The sequence below is a fragment of the Anopheles coluzzii genome, chromosome 3 (genome assembly GCF_943734685.1).
Source record: "Anopheles coluzzii chromosome 3, AcolN3, whole genome shotgun sequence".
NCBI classification, from domain to species: domain Eukaryota; kingdom Metazoa; phylum Arthropoda; class Insecta; order Diptera; family Culicidae; genus Anopheles; species Anopheles coluzzii.
The window spans coordinates 52269726-52295635 of NC_064671.1; the positions used below are offsets into that span (position 1 = coordinate 52269726).

General features: G+C 40.1%; 3 protein-coding genes across 3 annotated transcripts; all 3 read left to right on the forward strand.

Moving 5' to 3' along the window:
• Window positions 1–2699: 2699 nt before the first annotated feature.
• LOC120961195 (uncharacterized protein K02A2.6-like) lies at window positions 2700–22098 on the forward strand. The gene is made up of 2 exons (XM_049610066.1): window positions 2700–9737; window positions 21985–22098. The coding sequence occupies exon 1, from the start codon at window positions 4712–4714 to the stop codon at window positions 7028–7030; it is 2319 nt and encodes a 772-aa protein (XP_049466023.1). The 5' UTR covers window positions 2700–4711; the 3' UTR covers window positions 7031–9737; window positions 21985–22098.
• LOC125907312 (uncharacterized protein K02A2.6-like) lies at window positions 7846–8361 on the forward strand. The gene has a single exon (XM_049608920.1). The coding sequence runs from the start codon at window positions 7846–7848 to the stop codon at window positions 8359–8361; it is 516 nt and encodes a 171-aa protein (XP_049464877.1).
• Window positions 22000–23771, forward strand: LOC125907477 (uncharacterized). Its single transcript, XM_049610083.1, has one exon. It carries the CDS (start codon window positions 22000–22002, stop codon window positions 23221–23223), a length of 1224 nt encoding a protein of 407 aa, XP_049466040.1. The 3' UTR covers window positions 23224–23771.
• The last annotated feature ends 2139 nt before the right edge of the window (window positions 23772–25910 follow it).

Here is a 25910-nt window from a genome sequence, read left to right on the forward strand (position 1 = left end):
CACTTTTTCGTTGATTTCCTCGCGCATTCGAGACCCTAAAGTCCTTTTTCATATGGCCTATTTTACCGAACTTGTAACACTTTCCAGAAAATCGTTTTTGTGCCTTTCGTGCGACGAACGCCGCCGAAGGCCCACTGTCACTATTTACAAGACGTTTACTTTTTTTACATTCTTCGGCCAACAAATGTTGCTTCACAAATTCAACGCTTAAATCTTTTTCAGGAAGATTTTCCACGGTTGTAATCAATGGATCATAGGAGTCTGGCAAGCTGACAAAGAGTTGCGAAACGAAATCCGCCTCTATCAAATTCGCACCTGCTCTTCGGAGCTGCCGTACCAAATCTTCAAATACATGAAGATGCGCGCGCATGGAGTTTCCTTCATGCGTCCTGAGTCGCCCAAGCTGTTTTCGCATAATTGTCTGATTAATCACAGATTTCTTTGCATACACTTCATTTAAACACGTTCATTTCTAATCAGTGATCAGCTAGAAACCCCACTAACAGGCATTTTGCTTTTCGATCCGCAACATCGAATAATTCCTTTTTCTTTGCGTCTTCAGGAACATCATCAGTCAGTGTATATAACACACTTTCTGCATCCATCATCATTTTTACTCGGAAACACCAATTGTCGAAGTTTTCTTCATCGCTATACCGCGGATTTCCAAGAATAACTTTTTTCATGGTGATTGGGCTCATAACCTGTTGTGATATGTGATCGAAATGAAGTGATACCGAGAACAGCTAGCATGCGACTACACCCTTACTTACTTACTTATCCGGCGCTACAACCGCTTTGCGGTCTTGGCCTGCCTCAGGAGTGTCCGAAACCGCTCACGGTCTCGTGCCTTCGTCTTCCAGTTCGTTATCCCGGCCTTAATGGCGGACGCCTCCACGCCATCTTGCCACCTCAATTTGGGCCTACCACGCCTCCTCTGTCCTTGTGGACGGCCTAAAAAGACTTTACGGGCTGGGTCATCCGTTTCCATGCGTACAACATGGGCAGCCCACCGGAGCCTGGCGAGCTTGATACGCTGTACGACAGTGAGGTCGCCGTACATCTCGTATAGCTCGTCATTATAGCGGCTCCTCCATTGTCCTTCCACACATACGGGGCCAAGTATCCTTCTGAGCATCTTCCTCTCGAACGCGGCTAAGAGGGTTTCGTCAGATTTGGACAGTGTCCATGTCTCAGAGGCATATGTGAGTACTGGTACTATATAGGTATTATATAGTCCCAGCTTCGTCCGTCGCGACAGGTTCTTTGAGGTGAACTGCTTTTTCAGGCTGTAGAATGACCGGTTGGCAGCCAGCATCCTAGCGCGCAACTCAGCTTCCATGCTATTGTTGTCGACCTTTGACCCAAGATAGGTGAATTGTGGGACAACATCAAACGTGCGTTCACCTATCTGCACATCACGCCTACGTAGATTCTGATTATTTGTTGGTGGGCCCGTTGATGTTGCCACCATCAGTTCCCGTCAAACATTGCGAGGGTTGCGAAAGATTTCATGTGCTCGAAATCTTATGGTATTTTTAAAAATCGTTGATTTTTATTCAAGGATTATTTTTTGTGCGGTAGTATTTGGCGAAAAGATGACTATTTAATTTTTTGTGGATTTTTTAAAATAAAATGTCAAAATTCAGGTGTTTAGTATGCTACAAATCGCACTGTTATACCTGCTATTGGGGTGCTATAATTATAACTGCTAAAACTAGGGGTGAAAAAACTACCAAGGCTCGCAAGCTTTTTAATGCGAGGGCTCTTTGGCGGTGAACTTGTATGGCGTGCGAGCCCTGGCGCGCCCTCGCATATCGCTGTCAATTGCATGGCGGGTTTGGTCTTTGCCTCGTTTATCTGCAATCCAAGGCTCTCTGCCGCCTGCTCAATCCCTTGGTAGGCTTCTGCTACATAGGAGAGCCGCAGACCAATGATGTCTATATCATCAGCGTATGCCAGGATCTGGGTTGACTTATAGAAGATGGTTCCCGTAGTCTCCACCCTCGAGTCGCGGATGGCCCTCTCTAGCGCCAAGTTGAATAGGAGACAGACAAGCCCGTCCCCCTGGCGCAGACCCTTGGTGGTAGCAAAAGGTCCTGAGAGTTTTCCATCCACCCTCACCTGGCATGCGACGTTGGTGCGACTACACACAGCTGTTTTAACCTTCGTTTCTATGACCAAAAATACACCCTCATCTTTATGACCACCTACCCGGGTAGGTAAAACATTTTATAAGGGAATTTGTATTTTTATTGCTCAAAAAATGTCTTATTTAACTTATTCTATGCAGCTATAATCACAATACTTCTTTTTATTTTATAAATTTATGAAGTATGGCTTTTAATTACATAAATTGAATGCATAACAATTAATTCAACTGACACTAATACACCGCCATGTCTTCACGACTGTCGGGGCAATCATTTCAATCTATGTGACTTTAGAAGAATATTAGGAGCTAAAAAACTTTTGGAATAGATTCTATAAATATAACTACATGCATTGCTATAGATATCATTACAAAATTAGCGACTAATCGAAACCAAAATCTTTTATTGTATGTATTACCTACCCGGGTAGGTGGTTATAGAAGTAAGGGGTAAAAGTTGATTTTATTTTTTAAAGCACATTTAAAAACATTGAAAAATTCTGAATTTTTTACCACTTTTGTAAAACATGTTTCTCTAGGCATTCTATTTTTTTTGGATCGATTCGACAATCCAATAAAAAGTTATCATAAAAATAATAAGCAAAACATACCCGGGTAGGTGGTTATAGAAATGAAGGTTAAAATAACAAGGTGAAGTTGTTCAGAGCAAAATGACATTTCTCGACTTGACATAACTGTTCCCGGGGCTCCGGTATAAAAATCGGGGTGGGCTGGTGCGGGGTAATGAAATTTGTATGCAGAGAGTAACAGATGTCTCCCACATTGTCGCCCAGCAAAAGCGATAAAAATCAACCTTCTAAATACATTATCCTTGGACTACACAGTTTTATTAAAATCCAAGTGTATATACAAAGTTCATGAGGCCGCGTTTACACATAGTTGTTGTGTTTACGTTTGGATAGTTCGATACTTGAATTGACACCTTAACAAGTATGCCTGGGATAAGGCAATCGCAAGGAGGAAATGCCTTGTGCTAGATTTAACATTAGAACCTTTTTTGTCACATCGCATTCGAGAAAGGTGTGTTATTCCACTTGCCGTCGTGACTACTCATTGAAATTTTCTGACTTTTATTTATTTTTAACGATCTTTCGAATGCACGTATAAAATTTTTTTTATTTCATATGGTAGTTAAAAAAAATAATTTCAACCTAAAACCGCCATATGGGACATTTTTGTCCTGTAAGCAAAATTAATTGTGATGGCTGGCATCCTTGCTGTCAACGAGTGACGAGTGTGCTTCTGCAAGTCTGGCAGCACTGGCGTGTACGCTTTTTCGTGACAAGGCATGTCAATACGAATAGAACAATTAAGTGCGTGAAAGTATTTAACTACATACGGACTTGTACTCTTGCTTACTACGTGCTTATTTGTTTATTTGTATATTTATTAAAATGATAAGCCCACTCGATATATGTAAGAGTACAATAGGAATATAACATATATAGTCACGCGCTTTATACAACAATAACAAGGACGCTAAAGATTCAGGCGAGATGCGCGAAGCAAATTAATGCGACTCAACACATTTGCTATCGTCATGCCGGGCTCATACGCATCAGATGCAGCATTCAGAGCAAGACATATACGCAAAAACGGGTCTCGAGAGGCGAATGCAGTCCTTGTCTTTGGGATGGCCAGCATCGCCCGAGGGCGGAGGGTTCTTGCAGGCACTTATAGCTGTATAGACGAGAGCAATACCGGACAATCGATGCTACCGTTGATAAGCCCAACGATAAAAGCCAGCCTAGCATTTCGCATTCGGTCGTCGAGTTGGGGTAACCCGAGCAACAAACATCTTGTTGTGTAGTCGTTGTTGCTGCGCCACGAACGGAGCGCGAAACGGGTAGCTCTTAGCTGGATGGACTCCAAGCGTGAGTTATAGGAACAAAGCAGAATCATAGATACACGGGGCGACTATGGGCTTCGAACGACGAGATCCGTTCACCGCGGTTGTCAGAAGGCGCTAACTTGGCGCTCAGTTTTAAAATAACGTACCATTGAGAGACCGTAAGAAGCTCGTGAAAGAATGAGTTCTACCTGCCGGGGTCGAACGTTCCCGTTTATATGGGGAGAAATCTGCGAGGTTTTGCGCTGCGGATTTGGAACGAATGTTGTTTTTAATGTAACGTTTTGCTTTAAATTTTGCTTTAAATGATTGAAGTGAATTGAACCAAGAGGTATAGAACATTTTGTAAATGTTATGTGATCTATTTCCAATAAAAAAAGTTTTCATCACTTTTGTAAATGCATATAAAAAACATAAAATATATCGGAATATAAATATAAATACAAACATCTTGTCATGTATGGTCCAACCTGCTGTTGGGAATTATTGCGCTACCTGGCCAACCGCCTTTTGACGTCTGTCAATTTCGGGCGCGCCTTCGGGTTAAGCTTCGCTTTTTACGCACTCCCGCTCTATCTTGAAAACAAACTTAACGTGAATAAAAGTTGAACTGAATTATTAAACACAAAATACAACATTTTGGTGTCAGAAGTGGGATTCCTCGCAAAGTGAAACGGATTGAAAACACAATGGCTCAGCTTGATCACGAATCTATGACACAGCTTTCGACAATGATCGCCCAAGCGATAAAATCGGCAATAGGTACACCCAACGCGCAGGTGAATAGAGACGACGCTGCTCCCCAACCAAAAATGCCAACATTCTCGCACCCGGCTTTTCATGCGTCGGATGAATCAACAGTCGAAGACTATTTTAACAGACTGGAGTGGGCGCTAAAACTGAGCAATATCCCCACCGATAAATACGCGGACTATGCGCGCGTGCACATGGGAACAGAATTAAACAATGCTCTTAAATTTCTCGTCACCCCAAAGTGGCCAGAGGAAATTCCCTACGAAGAGCTTCGAAAAACACTCGAGAACCACTTCGACCAGAAGAAGAACAAGTTTGTTGAGAGTGTCAAATTCCGTAACATTTTGCAACAAAGGGGCGAAATGATTTCACAATTTGTTCTACGACTCAAACAAGGGGCTGCCTACTGTGAGTATGACGATTTTCTCGACAGAATGTTGATTGAACAAATGCTCCACGGCATGGAAGCACGCGACATTTGTGACGAAATCATCGCAAAAAACCCCAGCACGTTTAAAGAAGCTTTTGATTTCGTATTAACGCTCGAAGCCACACGGAATACAGTTCGTGATATCTCCACGGCGACACCGTCGGCGTCAGCAGAAGCTACCAATAAGTTGGGTTATGAAAACCCTCAGACTAAAAAGCAACAACCATTCCGTCGAGCAGAACCTCCTACCAAAACGTTCGCTTCACATTCCAGATGGACACACGAACAAAGCAACAACACTGCAGCTACGCCCTGCAACGGTTGTGGTGGGCCGCATCCAAGAAGCCTTTGCCGCTTTCGCAACGCCCTATGCCATACATGTAACAAAAAAGGTCACATTTCGCAGGTTTGCCGAGCAGGAAACACACCACGCGAACGATCGAACATTGATCAGGTTGCGGATTTCAACATCGATCCCGTACAATCCATTAATACGATACGCAACTCAGCTCCCGCCGCCAAATTGATGATCGATATAAAAATTGATGGAAAACGCACCAGCATGGAACTCGACACGGGAGCACCGTGTGGGATTATGGGGGAGACCACGTTACGGTCACTAAAAACAAACTATTATTTTCTTCCTACAGATAGGCAGTTTACCAGCTACACCGGTCACCGCATCCATTGTCTGGGCCGATTGCCCGTAAACGTGTCTGTTGGCACGGTAACCCGTCGGTTAAACCTGTACATAGTAGCGGGACAAACAGACGCCCTCTTCGGTCGTGAGTGGATCGCCCAATTCGTTGATCAGATAGACCTTGGCAAAATGATAGCTCCAAACACACATGTCAACGCTGTTACCAGCTCGAAGCTCACGATAGAACACGAAACCCAGTTGAATTCGTTGCTCGACAGTTTCCGTTCCGTGTTTAGCGACGTTCCAGGTAAATTGACCGGACCACCAGCATCAGTGCATCTCAAACCTGATGCAACGCCAATTTTTGCTAAAGCCCGAGATGTGCCATTGGCGTTACGCGATAAGTACGCAGCAGAAATCGAAAAAAAACTCAAATCCGGGTTTTACGAAAAGGTGGAATTTTCCGAGTGGGCTTCGCCGACCCACGTGGTGGCTAAGAAAAATGGTAATATCCGAATTACTGGCAACTATAAGCCCACAGTAAACCCAAGAATGATTATTGACGAACATCCTATACCCAGAGTGGAAACCATTTTCAACCGTATGAAGGGAGCCACACTTTTCTGCCACTTAGACATAACCGATGCGTACACGCACTTGAAAATCGATGAAGAGTTTCGTAAAATCCTCACCCTGAATACCACCACGCATGGACTCATACGTCCGACACGAGCTGTGTATGGCGCGGCAAATATCCCTGCTATTTGGCAGCGCCGAATGGAAACAGTACTACACGGCTTAACCAACGTAGTGAGTTTCTATGATGACATTATTGTTTTCGCTGCCGATTTCGAAGCACTGCTAGTAGCCCTCGATTCCACATTAAGTCGATTGGAACAGAGTGGTCTAAAACTAAATCGATCAAAATGCGTATTTGCGGTACGATCCCTTGAGTGTTTGGGACACTGCATCGACCAAGAAGGTTTGCACAAGTCCTCAAAACATGTTGAAGCCATACGAGATGCACCAAGACCATCAACACCAGAAGAGTTGCAACTTTTTTTAGGCAAAGCAACCTATTATTCGGCATTCATTCCGAATCTCTCTGCGAGAACGAAAGTGCTGCGTTACAAACAAGCAATTTTGAATGGTCACCAGAAGCAGACGAATCATACCAAGACGTGAAAGAAACATTAATATCACCACAGGTCCTCATGCAATACGACCCAACCTTACCGCTAATTCTAGCTACAGATGCGAGCAAAACCGGCTTAGGTGCAGTTCTTTCTCACCGTCTGAGTAACGGAACAGAACGTCCAATCGCCTACGCTAGCTGCAGTTTGTCATCAACCGAGCAACGCTATCCGGTCATTGATAAAGAAGCTTTGGCAATCGTGTGGGCCATTAAGAAATTCTTTCACTACTTGTACGCACGCAAGTTCATACTGATCGCAGACCACAAACCGCTGACTCAAATTTTTCATCCGGAAAAATCATTACCAACCCTATGCATCAGTCGGATGGCGAATTATGCCGACTATTTGTCACACTTCAATTTTACAATTGAATACAGACCAACAAACCAAAATACCAATGCCGACTATTGTTCCCGTATCCCAAGTACATCTACGCTATCTGATGTGAATTGCCTTTCTCTTCATGAGGGAGGAAATGCCCAAAACGAGTTTGAGAGCTTTGTCTTGCACCAGATCCAACAGCTACCAGTACGAGCAGAACACATCGCGCACGAGACACGCAAAGATCCTAACCTCGGGAAAATCTTACAGGAGCTCGAAATGGGCCGAAGTCTTGCACACGCTGGATACAAAGCACCAGAAGCAAAGTATACATTGGTAGCTGGCTGCCTACTATTTGAACACCGGGTGGTTATCCCAACAATCCTCCGCCCAGCGATCCTGAACGACCTACATACTGGGCACATTGGTATCGTAAAAATGAAATCGATGGCACGTTCCTATGTCTACTGGCCAGGGATAGATATGGAAATCGAGCGAACCGCCAAATCGTGTGTACAATGCGCACAACAAGCGACAGCACCACCGAAGTTCAGTAGTCACCATTGGGAGTACCCATCCAACCCGTGGGAGAGAATACACATCGACTACGCTGGATCCGTATCAGGAGCGATGTTATTGCTGGTAGTTGACGCGTACGGCAAGTGGGTCGAAGTAAAAATAACGCACTCCACAACATCTGCCGCCACCATTGATCTGCTAGATGGACTGTTTGCTACGTATGGTGCGCCAGTAACAGTAGTGTCGGATAATGGAACCCAATTTACATCCGCCGAGTTTAAATCGTTCCTTCAAAGAAGTGGTGTAAAATTCCATAAACTATCCGCACCGTACCACCCGGCGACGAATGGACAAGCTGAACGCTACGTCCAGACAGTGAAGCGTGCATTGAAAGCGATGGGAACATCAAGCCATAACCTACAGGCAAACCTCAATCTCTTCTTACAACAATATCGCAAAGCACCTCATAACGAAACATGAGAATCACCAGCGAATCTGTTCCTGGGTCGAAACATCAGAACACGCTTAGATATAGTTCGACCGCAAAACACACACGCTAGACTCACTGAAAAGCAACATATGGAATTCAAAGCAAATTATCGCTCTTTCTTGCCGGGACAACAAATCTATTGCTTATCTGGTAACTCGCAAATGGATAAGTGGATACCAGCAACGGTGCATGCTCGCTTAGGAGACCTACATTACGATGTTTTATATCAAGGAAAACATCTGAAGCGACATGTAGACCAGATCAGATCTTTCCTGAGCAACAATCAGTCCACCAAAGTAACGAACGAACCGGAGACAACCCGAGCAGGTAGAGAAAATCAACACAGGCACTACAACGGCAACACCCAACCGACACAACTACGATCCAGCGGAGAAGATTCCCCAGACATGGCCTCCGATGGAACCGAGTCATCCAGTACAGAGTACGCAACACCGATTAGCAGCCCCGAACCAGTTGCTAGAAACACTCCACCAGTACTACGTCGCAGCGACAGGGCACGCCGCCCACCTCTGAGGTACTCGCCGTAGTTTCTCTTTAAGAAGGGAGGAATTGTCATGTATGGTCCAACCTGCTGTTGGGAATTATTGCGCTACCTGGCCAACCGCCTTTTGACGTCTGTCAATTTCTGGCGCGCCTTCGGGTTAAGCTTCGCTTTTTACGCACTCCCGCTCTATCTTGAAAACAAACTTAACGTGAATAAAAGTTGAACTGAATTATTAAACACAAAATACAACACATCTATAATAATATAGTTAAATAAATACATCTATATATATAGTTACGTAGACCGAATAGCTGAGTCCACGTAATAAGAAGCCAACACGTGGACACGCGCACCGAGCAACGACCGCATCACCGGAACACGCGCGCATAGCAACATGACGCGCATAGCAACGGGAACCGGCACGTGGACACGCGCATACCGGATATGCAGAGTCAGCAGCTATAGGGTAGAATCGAAGGCTAGGTGCATTGTAAAATTTAAGAAATAAGTTAGTTGTGATTTGGATCAGCTCAGTGTAAGAAGCGCTTGCGCTTAAGCAATAAAGTTTTTTTTATGAAACGTGAAGCCTTGCACTTATAATTGGCGCAGCCGTCCGGAGTGATTTAAGTGAGTGTAATTGTGTCAAAAGTGGAAAAGTAAGAGACTGGAAAAACTCTAACTAAAGTGATCCCGCAAGTGATAAAAGTTATCCAACGCATCCGGAGCAACACAGGAAGACAACATCGATCGAAGCTGTATTCCGCCGAGGAGTTGAGGATCCCCCACGCAGTTACCCACCTGGAAGGAAAACCAGCATCGTTAAATCACGAACCCGCGACACGACAGCAAGAAAAAAAAATCGTAAGTAATTCTTTTATTTTCATAAAAAGTGCAACAGTGTTTCAGGGGAAATCAGTGCTTGAAAAACCAGTTTTACTCGCGTCCTTAGGAAATACTACCAGATAGGTTTCTTAGGTAGAAAGTGACTTACTACCAGATAGGAGTAGCTTTTTCTCATCGTGGGAGTACTACCAGATAGGGCCCGCGATACAAAGAAAAGAAAGAGATCAACCCAGTGTCGTACACAACGAAAAATTCGTACATGAAAGCAACTGAAAGGTTCGATCCTCACAGAGATCTTTCAACCTCCGATAATCTTGAAACAGAAGGAGACAAAATGGAAGAGATCGCAACACAATTGGTCGAGATGATGCGAGCCATCACTTCTCTCCAGAACCAATACACAGCGCTAAGCGCAAGTACCTCATCAAGTAATGCAGGTAATAATAGGGCATTTGACGATTATTTTCGCATTCCTGACCCTATAAAATCATTGCCAACTTTTGAGGGCAATCGGAAACAACTAGCATCATGGTTATCAACCGCCGATACTAGTGTGTTATCTTTGTTTAAAGACCTAGTACCTGCAGCAGTGTACCAAATGTACGTTACTGCAGTAACAAACAAAATTTGTGGGAAAGCAAAAGACATCCTATGTCTTTCAGGAAGTCCACAAAATTTCGACGAAATTAAAGAAATTTTAATTTCTTCGCTAGGTGACCGACAAGAATTGTCCACCTATAAATGCCAAATGTGGCAAAATAAAATGACCGATGGGATGAGTATTCACAAATATTACCACCAAACTAAAGAAATTGTGCAAAATATTAAAACCCTTGCAAAACAAAACGAACAATACCGCACAAATTGGGTTGCAATCAATGCATTCATTGATGAAGACGCACTTGCTGCATTCATCGCTGGACTTAGAGGAAATTACTTTGGGCACGCCCAAGCCGCTCGACCTAAAGACATTGAGGATGCGTATGCATTCCTTTGTAAGTTCAAAGCGACAGAACAAAATGCAGGCAGCCTTACCAAAAATGTTCAAACCCCATCCAATAAACCACCTTTTAAGAATAAATTCAACCAAAATGAAAGTACCAGTTATAATAAACCAACTAAAGCCATTTCAGAAAAGAAATTTTCAATCAAAAACTCAGATAAACCTGAACCAATGGATGTAGATGCTTCAATGCGCAGTAAATACGCACAAAATAAAAAGCAATTCCACAACAACGAGGTTGAAACGGAACAAGAGTCCAATGACAGTGACAGTGATGATGAAACTGATCATTTTAACGAAGTAAATTTTCGCCTAGCAGGAAGTCTGAAAAACAATACTTAAATTCCAAAAAGAAATACAACTATCTCCCATATTTACGCACTAAACAAGGTCTCAATCTATTGATCGATCCCGGCGCAAATAAGAATCTTATCCAACCAGGTGTTTTAAAAACAAAAAAGGAAATCAAACAGATTGAAATCACTAACATAGTGGGAAAACAAATTATAGATACCTGCGGAAAAACAAACCTTTTATACAAGGAAATTCCCTCACAAAAATATTACGAATTAAAATTCCACAATTTTTTCGATGGAATGATTGGCTCACAATTTTTAGCAGAAAATGAAGCTATTCTCAATTACCGAAAACAAACACTTGAAATTTCGAAAGTAATTATGCCATTTGAAAAATATTTCCCTAACGAGAAAAACTATAACCTTGTAGTAACTCTCCCAACCAATACGGACGGAGAATGGATTGTTTACGAACCGACTAAACTTTGTAAAAAAATTACAGTTCAGCCAGGCGTATACTCAGCCAAAAATAAAAAAAACTACAATTTTACTACAGACAAATAGACCAAAACCCCCTAATATACAACATAAAGCGTTAGAAATTACAGTAAATAATTTCGAAACTGTTACTCCTTTACCCATGAAACCCGAATCAAAAATTACAAGCGAAATGCTGAGCGAGATAATTCGTACATCTCATCTTTCAACTTTGGAAAAAGACCATCTTTTTAGAACAATTATTAAAAATCAGAACGTTCTATTAAAAGCAGGAGAAAAACTTTCAGCTACACCAGATGTTAAACACAAAATAACTACCACTAATGATGCACCAGTTTTTACAAAATCATATCGATATCCACACGCATTTAAAAATGACGTAGAGGAACAGATTAATGAACTACTACGAAATGGTATCATAACCCATTCGACAAGCCCCTATTCCTCGCCAATATGGGTAGTCCCCAAAAAGGTTGATGCCTCGGGAAAGAGAAAAATAAGAGTAGTAATCGACTACCGTAAGTTGAATGAAAAGACCATCGACGAAAAATTCCCCATCCCACAAATTGAAGAAATACTAGACAGTTTGGGTAAATCAGTTTATTTTACAACACTTGACCTCAAATCAGGATTCCACCAAATCGAGATGGATTCTAACGATAAAGGGAAGACAGCGTTTTCTACAGCACAAGGCCACTTTGAGTTCAATCGAATGCCTTTTGGGTTGAAAAACGCCCCAGCTGCTTTTCAACGCGCTATGAACAGTGTGCTAACAGGACTGATAGGAAATATTTGTTTCGTGTACCTCGATGACATTATAATCATCGGTAAAAACTTGGAAAACCACATAGAAAATCTAAACACAGTTTTAGAAAGGCTTTCAAAATTTAACCTCAAAATTCAACTAGATAAGTGCGAATTCCTTAGAAAAGAAACAGAATTTTTAGGACATATTATTACTCAGGAAGGTATAAAACCGAATCCAGATAAAATCACCAAAATCCTAGAATGGAAACTGCCATCAACACAGAAAGAAATCAAACAATTCTTAGGTTTATCAGGCTACTATCGCAGATTCATCAAAGACTATTCAAAATTAACAAAACCTCTTTCAAAATGCCTAAAAAAGGATACTAAGATAAACACGCAAGATGAAGAGTATAAAACATCTTTCAACAGTCTAAAACAAATTATCGCTTCGGATCAGATATTAGCATACCCTGATTTCGAAAGACCGTTCATTCTAACAACCGATGCAAGCAACTACGCTCTTGGCGCAGTTTTATCGCAAATCCAAGAAGGAAAAGAGCGACCAATTGCATTCGGAAGCAGAACATTAAACGAAGCCGTGTAGCATGCACATGCACATGCTATACTGTCTATAATCAATTCACACGCAATTCTCATCACACTTAATAAACACAAATTGTCAACACCACACAACACACAAAAAAGGATAAAATAACCACTCAAGAAATTAACACAACCCAAACCACATAAATAACCTTACGCCAGGAATTGTAAGTCAGCAGAAAAACCCTTGTCCAAAAACACTTAAAACACACAACCCGCACACAGCCCCGTAGGTGCGAAAACAGCAGAAAAACATTACCCAGCACAAAACCGTTTCAAGTGCGTAAAGCGTAAAAACAATAACATTGCATAATAGCAACCAACGGAGACACCGTACCTCGTGTGTACAAACAGAACCGTAAGCGTAGGAAACAAAACACCGCGTAAGCGTCAGAACCCAGAACTGACCTTACATAATAAGCACAACCATATGTAAACTCAAAACTTGACATTCAGCATAATTGACACAAAATAGAGAGTATAAATAAAACCAACTCCGATCATGGCAGGTCAGATTCGTTCGGACTGTCAGGATAGGACTATGCCCATCCTACATCTATCGAGTTCTCATTTAAAGAGTTTAGATATGTCCCCCTGCCCAAGGTAAGGCCTCTAAACTCCAACGTTTCCAGTAAGGGAAACCTCCTAAAGGTTTCTATGATCGCCTGGACGATCAAGTGTCGAACGTCCGCTTCGAAACAGTATCCACTTCAGTTCTACTTAATTCGGCAAACGATGACGAAGGCCACCCTGACCAACGCGAGTTCAAAACATACCACATGGCAACCGTAACAGTCATCAAACACATTACATGGCGACCGTGACTTTTAAACTGTAATCTTCGGATGTGCAAAAAAAAAAGTGACGAATGAAACCTCAAACACGGACAAAAAGTGCAAAGTGGAAACGTTTTATAAAAATCGCAAGTGCTTCTGAAATGACTTGGAAAGTGATTAATTACCAACAATAGTGAACTACGAGTGAAAACCAATCATTTTCAAAATGGGAGGCAAGGCTGCAAAACCTGAAGCAAATATAAAAGGAGACCATGATCTCACAATAGTTCAAACTCAGAATATTCATACAGAATATCATCTGACTCAGGATTTAAAACTAAACATTATTTTAGGGCTGCTAATCACCCTGTGCATTGTTAAAATAGCGAAAACTTGTTACAAACACCTTCGTAACCAAGCGCAAAAACACGCTTTAAAAGTGCTTACGCTACCAAAGTAGCAACGTAAACATTGAATCGAGAACAGTGAATGAATGATATACGAAAAAGGTGATATGCTATTTGACCCACAAAAATAGGTAAAGGCTGTGGGAAAGTACCGTAAGTTCACCAATGCAGCTATGGACCGCGATTATGACCTCAACGTGTAAAAACACTGTGACCAGCGGTATGGTTTGGAACAGCCGTTCCCAACGCGGAAGACGAGAAGAATAAGGCAAGAATGGACGGTTGCTCACTGTCGGACAGACAGGTGAAAGAAGAGATCCCTGGGCCAACGGACAGCAGTTCACCGAGCACCGGGAACAACGTAGCACCGTGAGCAGCAACAACAACAAATGTATTTAAAAAGGTACCGTACACATGCAATTTTTACGGACGAAGCTGCATAAATATGCAAAAGCTGTTAGAAAAAATAGAAATACTAGATAGAACGTATGATCAGGTTAGACAGCTAAACAAATGCTATAGGCTCTGCGCGTTAACCACACTAAGAAATAACACTAAGGAATTATATGACGAAATACAAGAGCTTCTACGAAAGCACGAATCATCCATTAAAGACGAAATATTAACAACCTTAGTTAAAAAAAGTAGACACCTATATTACGAAATAAATAAGTGCATTAAAATACATTTCGAAAGACATCCAGATTCGTTAAATACAACATTATCAGAAAACCAGTTCGACATAACGATAGAAACTAAATCTGAAAAAATGGCTGACATTATAGAACTAATTAAAATCACCACTTCTCTCATATCAAAGTATGATGGTAATGAGAAAGATCTAAAAGGTGTGGTGTCAAATTTAAATGTATTAAAGAAAATAGTGAAGCCGGAGAATAGGGAAACAATAATAGAGCTAGTATTAGGACGTCTGACAGGTAAAGCGCGAATTGTTGTAGGAGAAGCCCCAAACTCAATAGAAGATATAGTTAACAAACTACAAGACAGATGCAGCATAAAGGTAACACCAGAAATAGTAGTATCCAAAATGGATAATACGAAACAGACAGGAACAATAGAAGATTTCGGAAGCATTATAGAAAAACTAACGCAGCAACTTGAAGAAGCATACATAGCGGAAGAAATAACACCAGAAGTAGCCAGGAAAAAAGCAACTAAGTCTGGAATTAGCGCATTGAGTTATGGACTTAAGGATGGCGAAACCAAAATAATAATGAGATCAAGCAAATTTGAAACCTTGCATGAAGCAATAGAACAAGCAGTAAAATTGGAACTAGAAGACAGAACGAAAAAGGGAAAGAATGAACAGACAAAAATTTTATATTCAAACGCTACTAGGAACAATAGAGGGTATGGTAACAACTACCAGGGAAGGAACAATTACAATAGATTCTCAAATAATAATAATAATAGGTATCAGACACAAAACCCACCCAGGTTCCCACCCGCAAGATATGGACATAACAATAACCGAAACAATAATAACTACAGAAATAACAACTTAAACAACACTAGAAATCAGCACGCAAATCGACAAAATAATTCCAACAGAAATCAGTACGTACAATCCAATCAGAGAAATAATAGCAATTTGCAAAATAATCGAGCGCCTATTCATAACACAGTAACAGCCGAAGAACAGAATAATTTTTTAGGCCACTCTCAAGTATCAGAAAATACCCTATACTAACCATAAACACTGATGCAGATAATTTTGTTAAAGTTAAAATAGAAATTGCAAAGGAAATCTATAGCACACTCATCATAGATACAGGAGCAACCGTATCCGTACTTAAAGCTAGTAAATTAAAACCAGGTTGCAAGATCAATACATCTAAAAAATTAACTTTGATAAGCTCTAGTGACCATGAATCAGAGACTTTAGGTACTGCTATGACAACAATTCACTTTGGCGATTATTCCATTATACACGAATTTCATATAATAGAAGACGTAGAATCCATTTTTTCTGACGGACTGTTAGGAAAAGACTTTATAAAGCACAGATGTATTGTTGATTATGTTAATTGGATGATATACTTCTCATCTGATAACGGATTGATTTCACACCCAATAGAAGACAATGTAAACGGAAATTATATTTTACCAAAACGAAGTGAAGTAGTACGAAAAATAAGTATACCAAACTTGACAGAAGATTCAATCATCTTATCACAAGAAATCCAACCAGGGGTATTTTGCGGAAACACAATAGTCTCAAAACGTAATCAGTATATCAAATTCATTAATACCACGGATAAAGATGTTTCTTTTAACATAAAATCTTATACACCAGAAGTTGAACCATTAAGAGAGTATGAGCAATTACAGAAGAAACTTGACACATCTAAGGAACGAATTCAGAAAATTCATAACAAAATCCATATAGAAAATATTCCACCAATAGCAAAAGAAGAGTTAGAAAATCTTATCACAAAATTCTCGGATATATTTTGTTTAGAAGATGAACCGGTCTCTACTAACAATTTTTATACCCAGGAAATTTCATTAAAAGATAATATTCCTTCTTATATACCAAATTATAAACAAATACATTCACAAACAGAGGAAATGCAATCACAGGTAGAAAAGATGTTGAAAAATAACATTATAGAACATTCTGTTTCATCATATAATTCACCGATACTATTAGTACCAAAGAAATCAGTTGAAGGCAAGAAGAAATGGCGTTTAGTAGTGGATTTTCGGCAGTTAAACAAGAAAATTTTACCAGACAAATTCCCTTTACCCCGCATAGACACGATACTAGATCAGTTAGGAAGAGCCAAATATTTCAGCACATTGGATTTAATGTCAGGGTTTCATCAAATCAAGCTTGATAAAAATTCCAGAAAATATACAGCTTTTTCCACGCCTACAGGTCACTATCAGTTTACAAGAATGCCATTTGGACTCAACATTAGCCCAAACAGCTTCCAAAGAATGATGGCTATCGCTATGGCTGGTTTAACACCAGAGCTAGCATTTGTATATATAGATGATATTATAGTTACTGGATGCAGTGCACGGCATCATATCAGTAATTTAGGTAAAGTTTTTGATAGGCTAAGAAAATATAACCTTAAACTAAATGCAGAAAAATGTTGTTTCTTCAAAACAGAAGTAACGTACTTAGGTCATAAAATAACAGATAAAGGAATTTATCCGGACGACGCGAAGTTTGACACAATTAAAAACTTCCCGATTCCTACTAATGCTGATGAAGCAAGACGTTTTGTCGCATTTTGTAATTATTACCGTAAATTTGTACAGAATTTTGCTAAGATAGCTAAACCTATTAATAATTTGATTAAGAAAGACGTTAAGTTTGCATGGACTTCAGAATGTCAAGCAGCTTTTGATACATTGAAACAAAGCTTACTCTCACCCACAATTTTACAATATCCAGATTTTAAAAAACAATTCATTATTACGACAGATGCATCGGATATGGCATGTGGTGCAGTGTTATCACAAATAACAGATGGAAACGATTTACCAGTCGCGTTTGCGAGTAAAAGTTTTACACCAGGAGAGAAAAATAAACCAATAATCGAGAAAGAGCTTACAGCTATACATTGGGCAATTAATTATTTTAAACCTTATGTATATGGACAAAAATTTATAGTTAGAACAGATCATAGACCATTAGCATACTTATTTGGTATGAAAAATCCTACTTCTAAACTGACTAGAATGAGACTAGATTTAGAAGAATTTGACTTTGAAATAGAATATTTAGCAGGTAAAGCTAATGTTGCGGCAGACGCACTATCAAGAATAATCCTTAACTCGGATGACCTAAAGGCATCAATACCAAAATCCAAAACGATTTTAATGGTTAATACAAGAGCCATGGTTAAGAAAAATAACGAGAAAACTGATATAAACAAAGACGAACCAATCGCAACAACAGGGACTGATCACCCCGCGATGTGGAAAACAGATAGACCTTTAGAAGTGAGAAAGGTACTAAAAATAGGTACGCAGAGAATTAAAAACAACGTTGAATTCATAATATACAACCATTCATATAGTAAAGCACTAGGAAAATTTCTTTTGAGAAATGATGTAAATGGAAGTCAAGCATTAGAGTTTGCTCTTCTAGAAATGTGCAAAATCGCGAAACAATATGGAAGAAACAAGCTAGCATGGTCAGAAGAAGACCACTTATTCAAAGAATATTCCCAACAAACTATTAAGGAAATCGCCAACAGAGCTATTACCAAGTTTGAAATAATCCTGTTTACTCCAACTAGATGGATAACAACAGAGAAAGATAGGCTGAGAATAATTTCAGATTATCATATGACCCCTTCGGGAGGACATATAGGCCAGTACAGACTGTACCAGAAAATAAGGGAAAAATATAAATGGAAAAATATGAAAGATGATATCAAGAAATACGTACGAAATTGTAAAGCATGCATAGTTAATAAGACGACTAGACATACTAAAGAAAAAACAGTTGTAACTACAACACCGACAAAACCATTTAACATAATTTCAATCGACACAGTAGGACCTCTAACAAAAACTAACAAAAACAACAGGTATGCAATAACCATACAATGTGACTTAACGAAATATATCGTAGTAATACCTATCCATAACAAAGAAGCAAACACTATAGCCAAGGCATTGGTAGAAAACTTCATCCTTACATTCGGAACATTTATAGAATTAAAATCAGATCAAGGACTAGAATATAACAATGAAATATTACACAAAATCTCAGAAATTTTAAAAATCAAACAAACTTTTAGCACAGCTTACCACCCACAGACAATAGGATCATTAGAGAGAAATCATAGATGTCTAAACGAATACCTAAGAAGCTATACAAACGAACATCATGATGACTGGGACGATTGGACAAAATTTTACGAATTTGTTTACAATACAACAGAACACTCAGACACAAACTACACACCATACGAATTAGTATTTGGTAGAAAAGCGAATTTACCACAAGATATATTTAAAACAAAAATTGAACCAGTTTATAATATTGACCAATATTATTTCGAAATGAAATATAAACTCCAAAAATCAAACGAAATTGCCAGAGAAAATTTGATAAAAGCAAAAATTAAAAGACAGCAAACCTTAAATAAAGATACAGTACCACTTATTATAAACTTAGGAGATCAGGTATATTTGGAAAATGAAAATAGGAAAAAATTAGATCCAGTCTACATTGGACCTTTCACAGTAGTAAGTGACCAAGGGCCTAATTGCGTAATACAAAATAATACAACAAAGAAAATCTCTACAGTACACAAAAATAGATTAATTAAGTACACAGGAGAATAACTTCAATCATTGTAATTCATTACGTTATTCTATTAAAGGGGGGAGGTGTAGCATGCACATGCACATGCTATACTGTCTATAATCAATTCACACGCAATTCTCATCACACTTAATAAACACAAATTGTCAACACCACACAACACACAAAAAAGGATAAAATAACCACTCAAGAAATTAACACAACCCAAACCACATAAATAACCTTACGCCAGGAATTGTAAGTCAGCAGAAAAACCCTTGTCCAAAAACACTTAAAACACACAACCCGCACACAGCCCCGTAGGTGCGAAAACAGCAGAAAAACATTACCCAGCACAAAACCGTTTCAAGTGCGTAAAGCGTAAAAACAATAACATTGCATAATAGCAACCAACGGAGACACCGTACCTCGTGTGTACAAACAGAACCGTAAGCGTAGGAAACAAAACACCGCGTAAGCGTCAGAACCCAGAACTGACCTTACATAATAAGCACAACCATATGTAAACTCAAAACTTGACATTCAGCATAATTGACACAAAATAGAGAGTATAAATAAAACCAACTCCGATCATGGCAGGTCAGATTCGTTCGGACTGTCAGGATAGGACTATGCCCATCCTACATCTATCGAGTTCTCATTTAAAGAGTTTAGATATGTCCCCCTGCCCAAGGTAAGGCCTCTAAACTCCAACGTTTCCAGTAAGGGAAACCTCCTAAAGGTTTCTATGATCGCCTGGACGATCAAGTGTCGAACGTCCGCTTCGAAACAGTATCCACTTCAGTTCTACTTAATTCGGCAAACGATGACGAAGGCCACCCTGACCAACGCGAGTTCAAAACATACCACATGGCAACCGTAACAGTCATCAAACACATTACAGCCGAATCCAGATACTCCACTACAGAAAAAGAAGCCTTAGCGATTATTTGGTCTGTCCAAAAGTATAAATCTTATTTGTATGGTCATAAATTCACACTCGTTACCGACCATAAACCTCTTACATTCATCAAAACATCCACTAAAAACTCAAAAATTCTTCGCTGGCGCCTAGAACTCGAGAATTTCGATTTCGACATCCAATACAAGGAAGGAAAGGCCAACGTAGTAGCAGACGCGCTAAGCAGGAAAACGGAAATTCTTACAAATACCAATATTAACCAAGATTCTTCCATTTCAGACACTCCTAAGAACAATGTTTCCAATACAATTGACGTCAACTTCGAAGAATCATCACCTATTTCAGAATCCCTTCAGCATAATAACCCCTCACCGAACAATACTAACTCTGATTCACAAACCATGCATTCAGCTGATACATCCGACGATTATTTTATCCATTTCTCCGAGAGACCAATCAATTATTACAGAAATCAGATAATTTTCCGAAAATCCCATATAACAACTGACATTACGGAAACCCCTTTTAACAACTATAAAAGAGCAATTATTTGCAGAAATGATTTTGACGAATTAACAATACTAGATTCTGTAAAAAAATTCCACAATAACAAACAAACCGCGATTATGGCACCGGATGAATCAACTATTTCACTCATTCAATCCGTTTATCGACAATACTTCAACCAACATGGACATTTTGTTCTTACACACTTACAAGTAGAAGACGTTAGTAACGAACAACGCCAAGACATCATCATAGCTAAAGAACACGAACGCGCCCATAGAGGTATTCACGAAGTTCATAATCAACTAACAAGATGCTATTTCTTTCCACACATGATGACAAAAATTAAAAAACTAATTAATCTTTGCAAGATCTGTAACGTACACAAATATGAACGCAAACCGTATAACATCAAAATCACACCCCGACCTATTGAAACAACCCCTTTCAGTCGCGTTCACATCGACATCTTTGGAATCGACAAACACAACTACTTAACGTTCGTATGTGCTTTTTCAAAATTTTTACAAACCATAGAAATTCCGTCCAGGAACTTGACAGACATAAGAGAAGCTCTTGCTCATTTTATTACAACGTTTGGCGCACCGAGAAAAATTATTTGCGATCACGAAACCACATTTAGAAGTCTTCAACTTCAATCATTTTTAGCCAATTTAGGAACAGAATTAGAATTTTCTTCATCCTCCGAAACCAATGGACAGGTAGAGCGAACACACAGTACAATTATAGAATTGTTCAACACCAATAAACACAAGTTCAGAGATTTAAGCTCTCCAGAGATCATAAAAGTAGTGACAGCACTATACAACGAAACAGTTCACTCCTCAACAGGATTCACGCCCAACGAAATCATTTTTAACAGAACTAGCAATCGGAATCCAGAACAAATAATTCAAACCACCAGAAACATTTACGAAAAAGTATCCCAAAAGCTCCACAATGCAAGTAGAAACATGCAGAAATATAACGATGAAAAAGAAACACCACCGGAAATAGAGACAGGTAAACAGATATTTGTAAAGAAAGGCGTTAGGAAAAAATTAGACCCGCGATTCAACGAAAAAACTTGTCTTAATGCGAATGAATAAACAGTTACAATGGCAAGAAATATCAAGAGGAACAAAAACAAGTTAAGGAGAATCAAGTCCCAGTAATACGTTCTTTCCGTTTTCTTTATCTTTCCCAGGCTTGGAGATCGAAAATGCAATACTTTCCGATAACATTCATGCTAATCCTGCTTACACAACTCTCGCAAAGTAAAGAATTAGAAATCATAGATTTGAACAGGCAACCGATATTTTTTCTTAAAACCAGAACTTGTAGATTACAAACAGGAAGCATAAAATTCATACATCCTATAAACATGTTAACCCTTGAAAATGCTATTAACACCATTACACACTTTTCGTACGAAAACATTAATAACGAACTTAAAGAAATTGTCAGACTAAAAGTAAAATTATTGTACTCAAACTTCCAACAATTAAAACCTAAATATAGAACAGCTAGAAGTCTAGAAATCTTAGGAACAGCTTGGAAATGGATAGGAGGAAGTCCTGACGCCGACGATCTCAGAATCATCAACACCACAATGAACGAGCTAACCGAGAACAACAACAAACAGTACCGAATCAACAAACAGTTCGATCACAGGCTACGAACCCTCACTGACACCATAAATCAATTGACAAAAGAACGAGAACAAGTAATGCTGAATGAACTAGAAACCATTAAAACCATAATGAACATCGATATCATCAACCATGTTTTAGAAGAAATTCAAGAAGCAATCAGTTGGACTAAAGTATCAGTAGTTAGCAACAAGATTCTATCATCACCAGAGATAAACTCCATCAAAACCATACTAGAAGACCAAGGAGTAAAAGTCGAATTACCAGATGAAGCGCTAAAGCTAGTACAACCAATTATCGCGATCAACTCGAATTCGATACTCTACATACTGAAGATCCCTCAGCTAGCTGATGAAGAAGCAACAATGCTTGAAGTATTTCCTCTCAGTATCGATAACAGAATCATAGTAGAGACTCCGACGCACCTTATAAAAACACGGAACAAAGTGTTCAAACCAGCCAAACCTGATGAATACATCCAAAACCAATACAGGGAGTACATCGATAAATGCACATCCAATCTCATCCTAGGGAGAAAAAGCGATTGTTCTACTGCAAGAAAGAACAACACGACGATAAAGCTAATATCCGATGGACTTATCATTGTCGACAACGCAAAAGGAGCAGCCCTGAGTTCAAGCTGTGGACCCGATGATAAACTCGTCTCCGGAAATCTTCTGATACGCTTCAACGATTGCAAGGTAACGATAATGAATCAAACATTTTCTTCTAAGACTATCTCCAGCACAGTAGAGCCATATTGGGGAGCAGTATCCATCACCGAAGTCAGATGACAACACCATAAACCGATGATAAGGCAAGACGCATTCGAGAACATTGGAACGATGCAGCATTCTTATCTCCAGCAGTTCAACAGCGCATGGAATTGGAGCCTACTTGGAGGAGTATTGGTCTCAACATTCTTCACGTTATCCCTGGCGATCTTCGTTTTCACGTTCTACAAACGATCGATACGGACCATCGCAGACGTTCTACCGAAAATAGCGGACGCATAAGGACACGCTCTTCTTCACCCCCCCGAGGAGTTACGTAGACCGAATAGCTGAGTCCACGTAATAAGAAGCCAACACGTGGACACGCGCACCGAGCAACGACCGCATCACCGGAACACGCGCGCATAGCAACATGACGCGCATAGCAACGGGAACCGGCACGTGGACACGCGCATACCGGATATGCAGAGTCAGCAGCTATAGGGTAGAATCGAAGGCTAGGTGCATTGTAAAATTTAAGAAATAAGTTAGTTGTGATTTGGATCAGCTCAGTGTAAGAAGCGCTTGCGCTTAAGCAATAAAGTTTTTTTTTTATGAAACGTGAAGCCTTGCACTTATAATTATATATATAAAAATCTCGTGTCACGGTGTTTGTTGCGAGCAAACTCCGAATCGGCTGGATCATTTTCTACGAAACTTCGCACACACCTTATGGTGGTATGAGAATAGGTTTTAAGACTTAAAAATCGTTCAGATGTTACACTAAACTTAATTTAATAATGATTTTCTAACTCCCATACAATGAGCAGGATTGTTGTTGTGTTGTATACAGCACTTTGACACTTGGTGTAAGGTGCCTGGCGGTTTACACTCGATGATCGGATCCAGAGGGGATACGGGCACGATATAACTATCCCAAGTAAAAAAGCAATAATGGAATATTTTAGTTTTTTTTTCGGAATAACTCAGTTTGTCGGGCCAGCTAGTAGTCAATAAAAGTGCGCCATGACATGCTGAACACGACATGTGAATTCTTGAGTCAAACGCGATACTCTGACTGTCAAGCTTAGCTTAATGACGGCGCAAGCATTATCATGATTTTTTTCTGGCTGTGAACAGTGCTGCCAAATGCCACTGTTTCAATCATCAACACTCATGACTGAAACGAAGCTCAAATCAGATCACGTACACAACTAAGATAATCAGTGACTATACTCAAACAGTTGGAAAATCAATCACATGCTTGGTGACATTTAGTTTAGCACCCAACTTTTGATCACTCACTTGGTCACGTTGTCGGCGATAATCGCGACATTCTTGGAATATACTTGGCGCGTAGGCTCCACGTGTAGGGTGTTTGAACTCATTGCTATCCGAAAAAAAAGCGAGGGGGGCTCTTGAAATGTAGTACACATGTATGCTACATGTATCGTGTCGCCGCGATGGTGTATCTCGCTCAATCCGTTAAACCTGAAAAGTGCTTCTATCGGATCGTCTAATCGGACGCTATTTAATCAATCCGTTAGCGAAAAATCGCATGGATTTTGGTACAGGGATAGCCAGACCACCACGCAAACAATGAGATCCCAAATTTTGAGTGATTCAGGCCGAGGGGTTCCTCATGCTTGAGGAAGCAAGGAGAAACGCGCTGCGATGAGAGTTCGCATTCTGTTTTATTCGAGCGCTTCACTAACACCAATACAAATACCATGCTTTGACGAGCTGTCTGTGAATGTGTGTGTGTCTTCTTTCAGCGAGCTCAACAACTTGGAGCTGCTCGTCACAACGTGTTGTCTCGCTTACACTACAGCATCGAACCATCGATCCGTATGTCCCCCCCTCCTACGCGTACAAAACCACCAGTACAGCGCGAAGCTTTACCGAAGATGGTGGTGCGCGTTTTGTTCCCGCGCGCAGTGTTTGTGCGTAGGTGAGCATTTCGTTCAAACTCTCGTGCGCTGGTGTGTTTTGGTAAAGTCTGAAGTGAATAAACAGTGTGCACAGGCGTACATGCAGTGCGTGGATCAACAGGTACGAATTTGCTGAACAGAGGCATCGCAGATTGTCGACAAGTTTCCCGCAGCCTGGCTCGACCCGGTACTTTGCAGTGTGACGCTATTCGTGAGTATGATAGATTCTAAATGTGTTGTGAAAGTGTACTTTATGTTTCAGTAAAGTGTTTGTGTTTTTTGTTAGAATAAGTGCGTATTTGCGATCGTGTCTATGTATGAAAGAAAACGAGAAACGAAAGAAACAACTATCTTCAGGCCGCGGGTTCACGGGGCTTTCTCAAGCTGAGAAAACGTTCTCAAGCACTCATTTAAGTTTCTCAAGCACTCAAAACTTGTTCTGAGACTCAAGCCCGTGGCCGTCGTCAGTTTTTTCTCACCCTGAGAGACTGATATAGACACTCAATCTTTATTTAGAGCTTTAAATAGAAAAACAGTTTTTAATCGCATATTTTTTTTTTAACGTTTTCAATTATAAACATTGAATACATTTTCCAAAGTGATTTCCGATAAACAAATAGCACAATTCTCCATATTTCAGTTAACCGATCGCTGCATCGTCAACTTTCTCAAAGATTGTCAAAGATTCTCAAAACCGATTTTGTTCCGATTCGACAAACGCTGAGAACGAGGTTTTCTCAAAAGCACTCATGAGTGCTTGAGAAAATGAGCGTTGAGAATCACCATGGCCCCGCGGCCTTAGATGTGTTCGTAGCATGACTGGAAAGAACACAAACA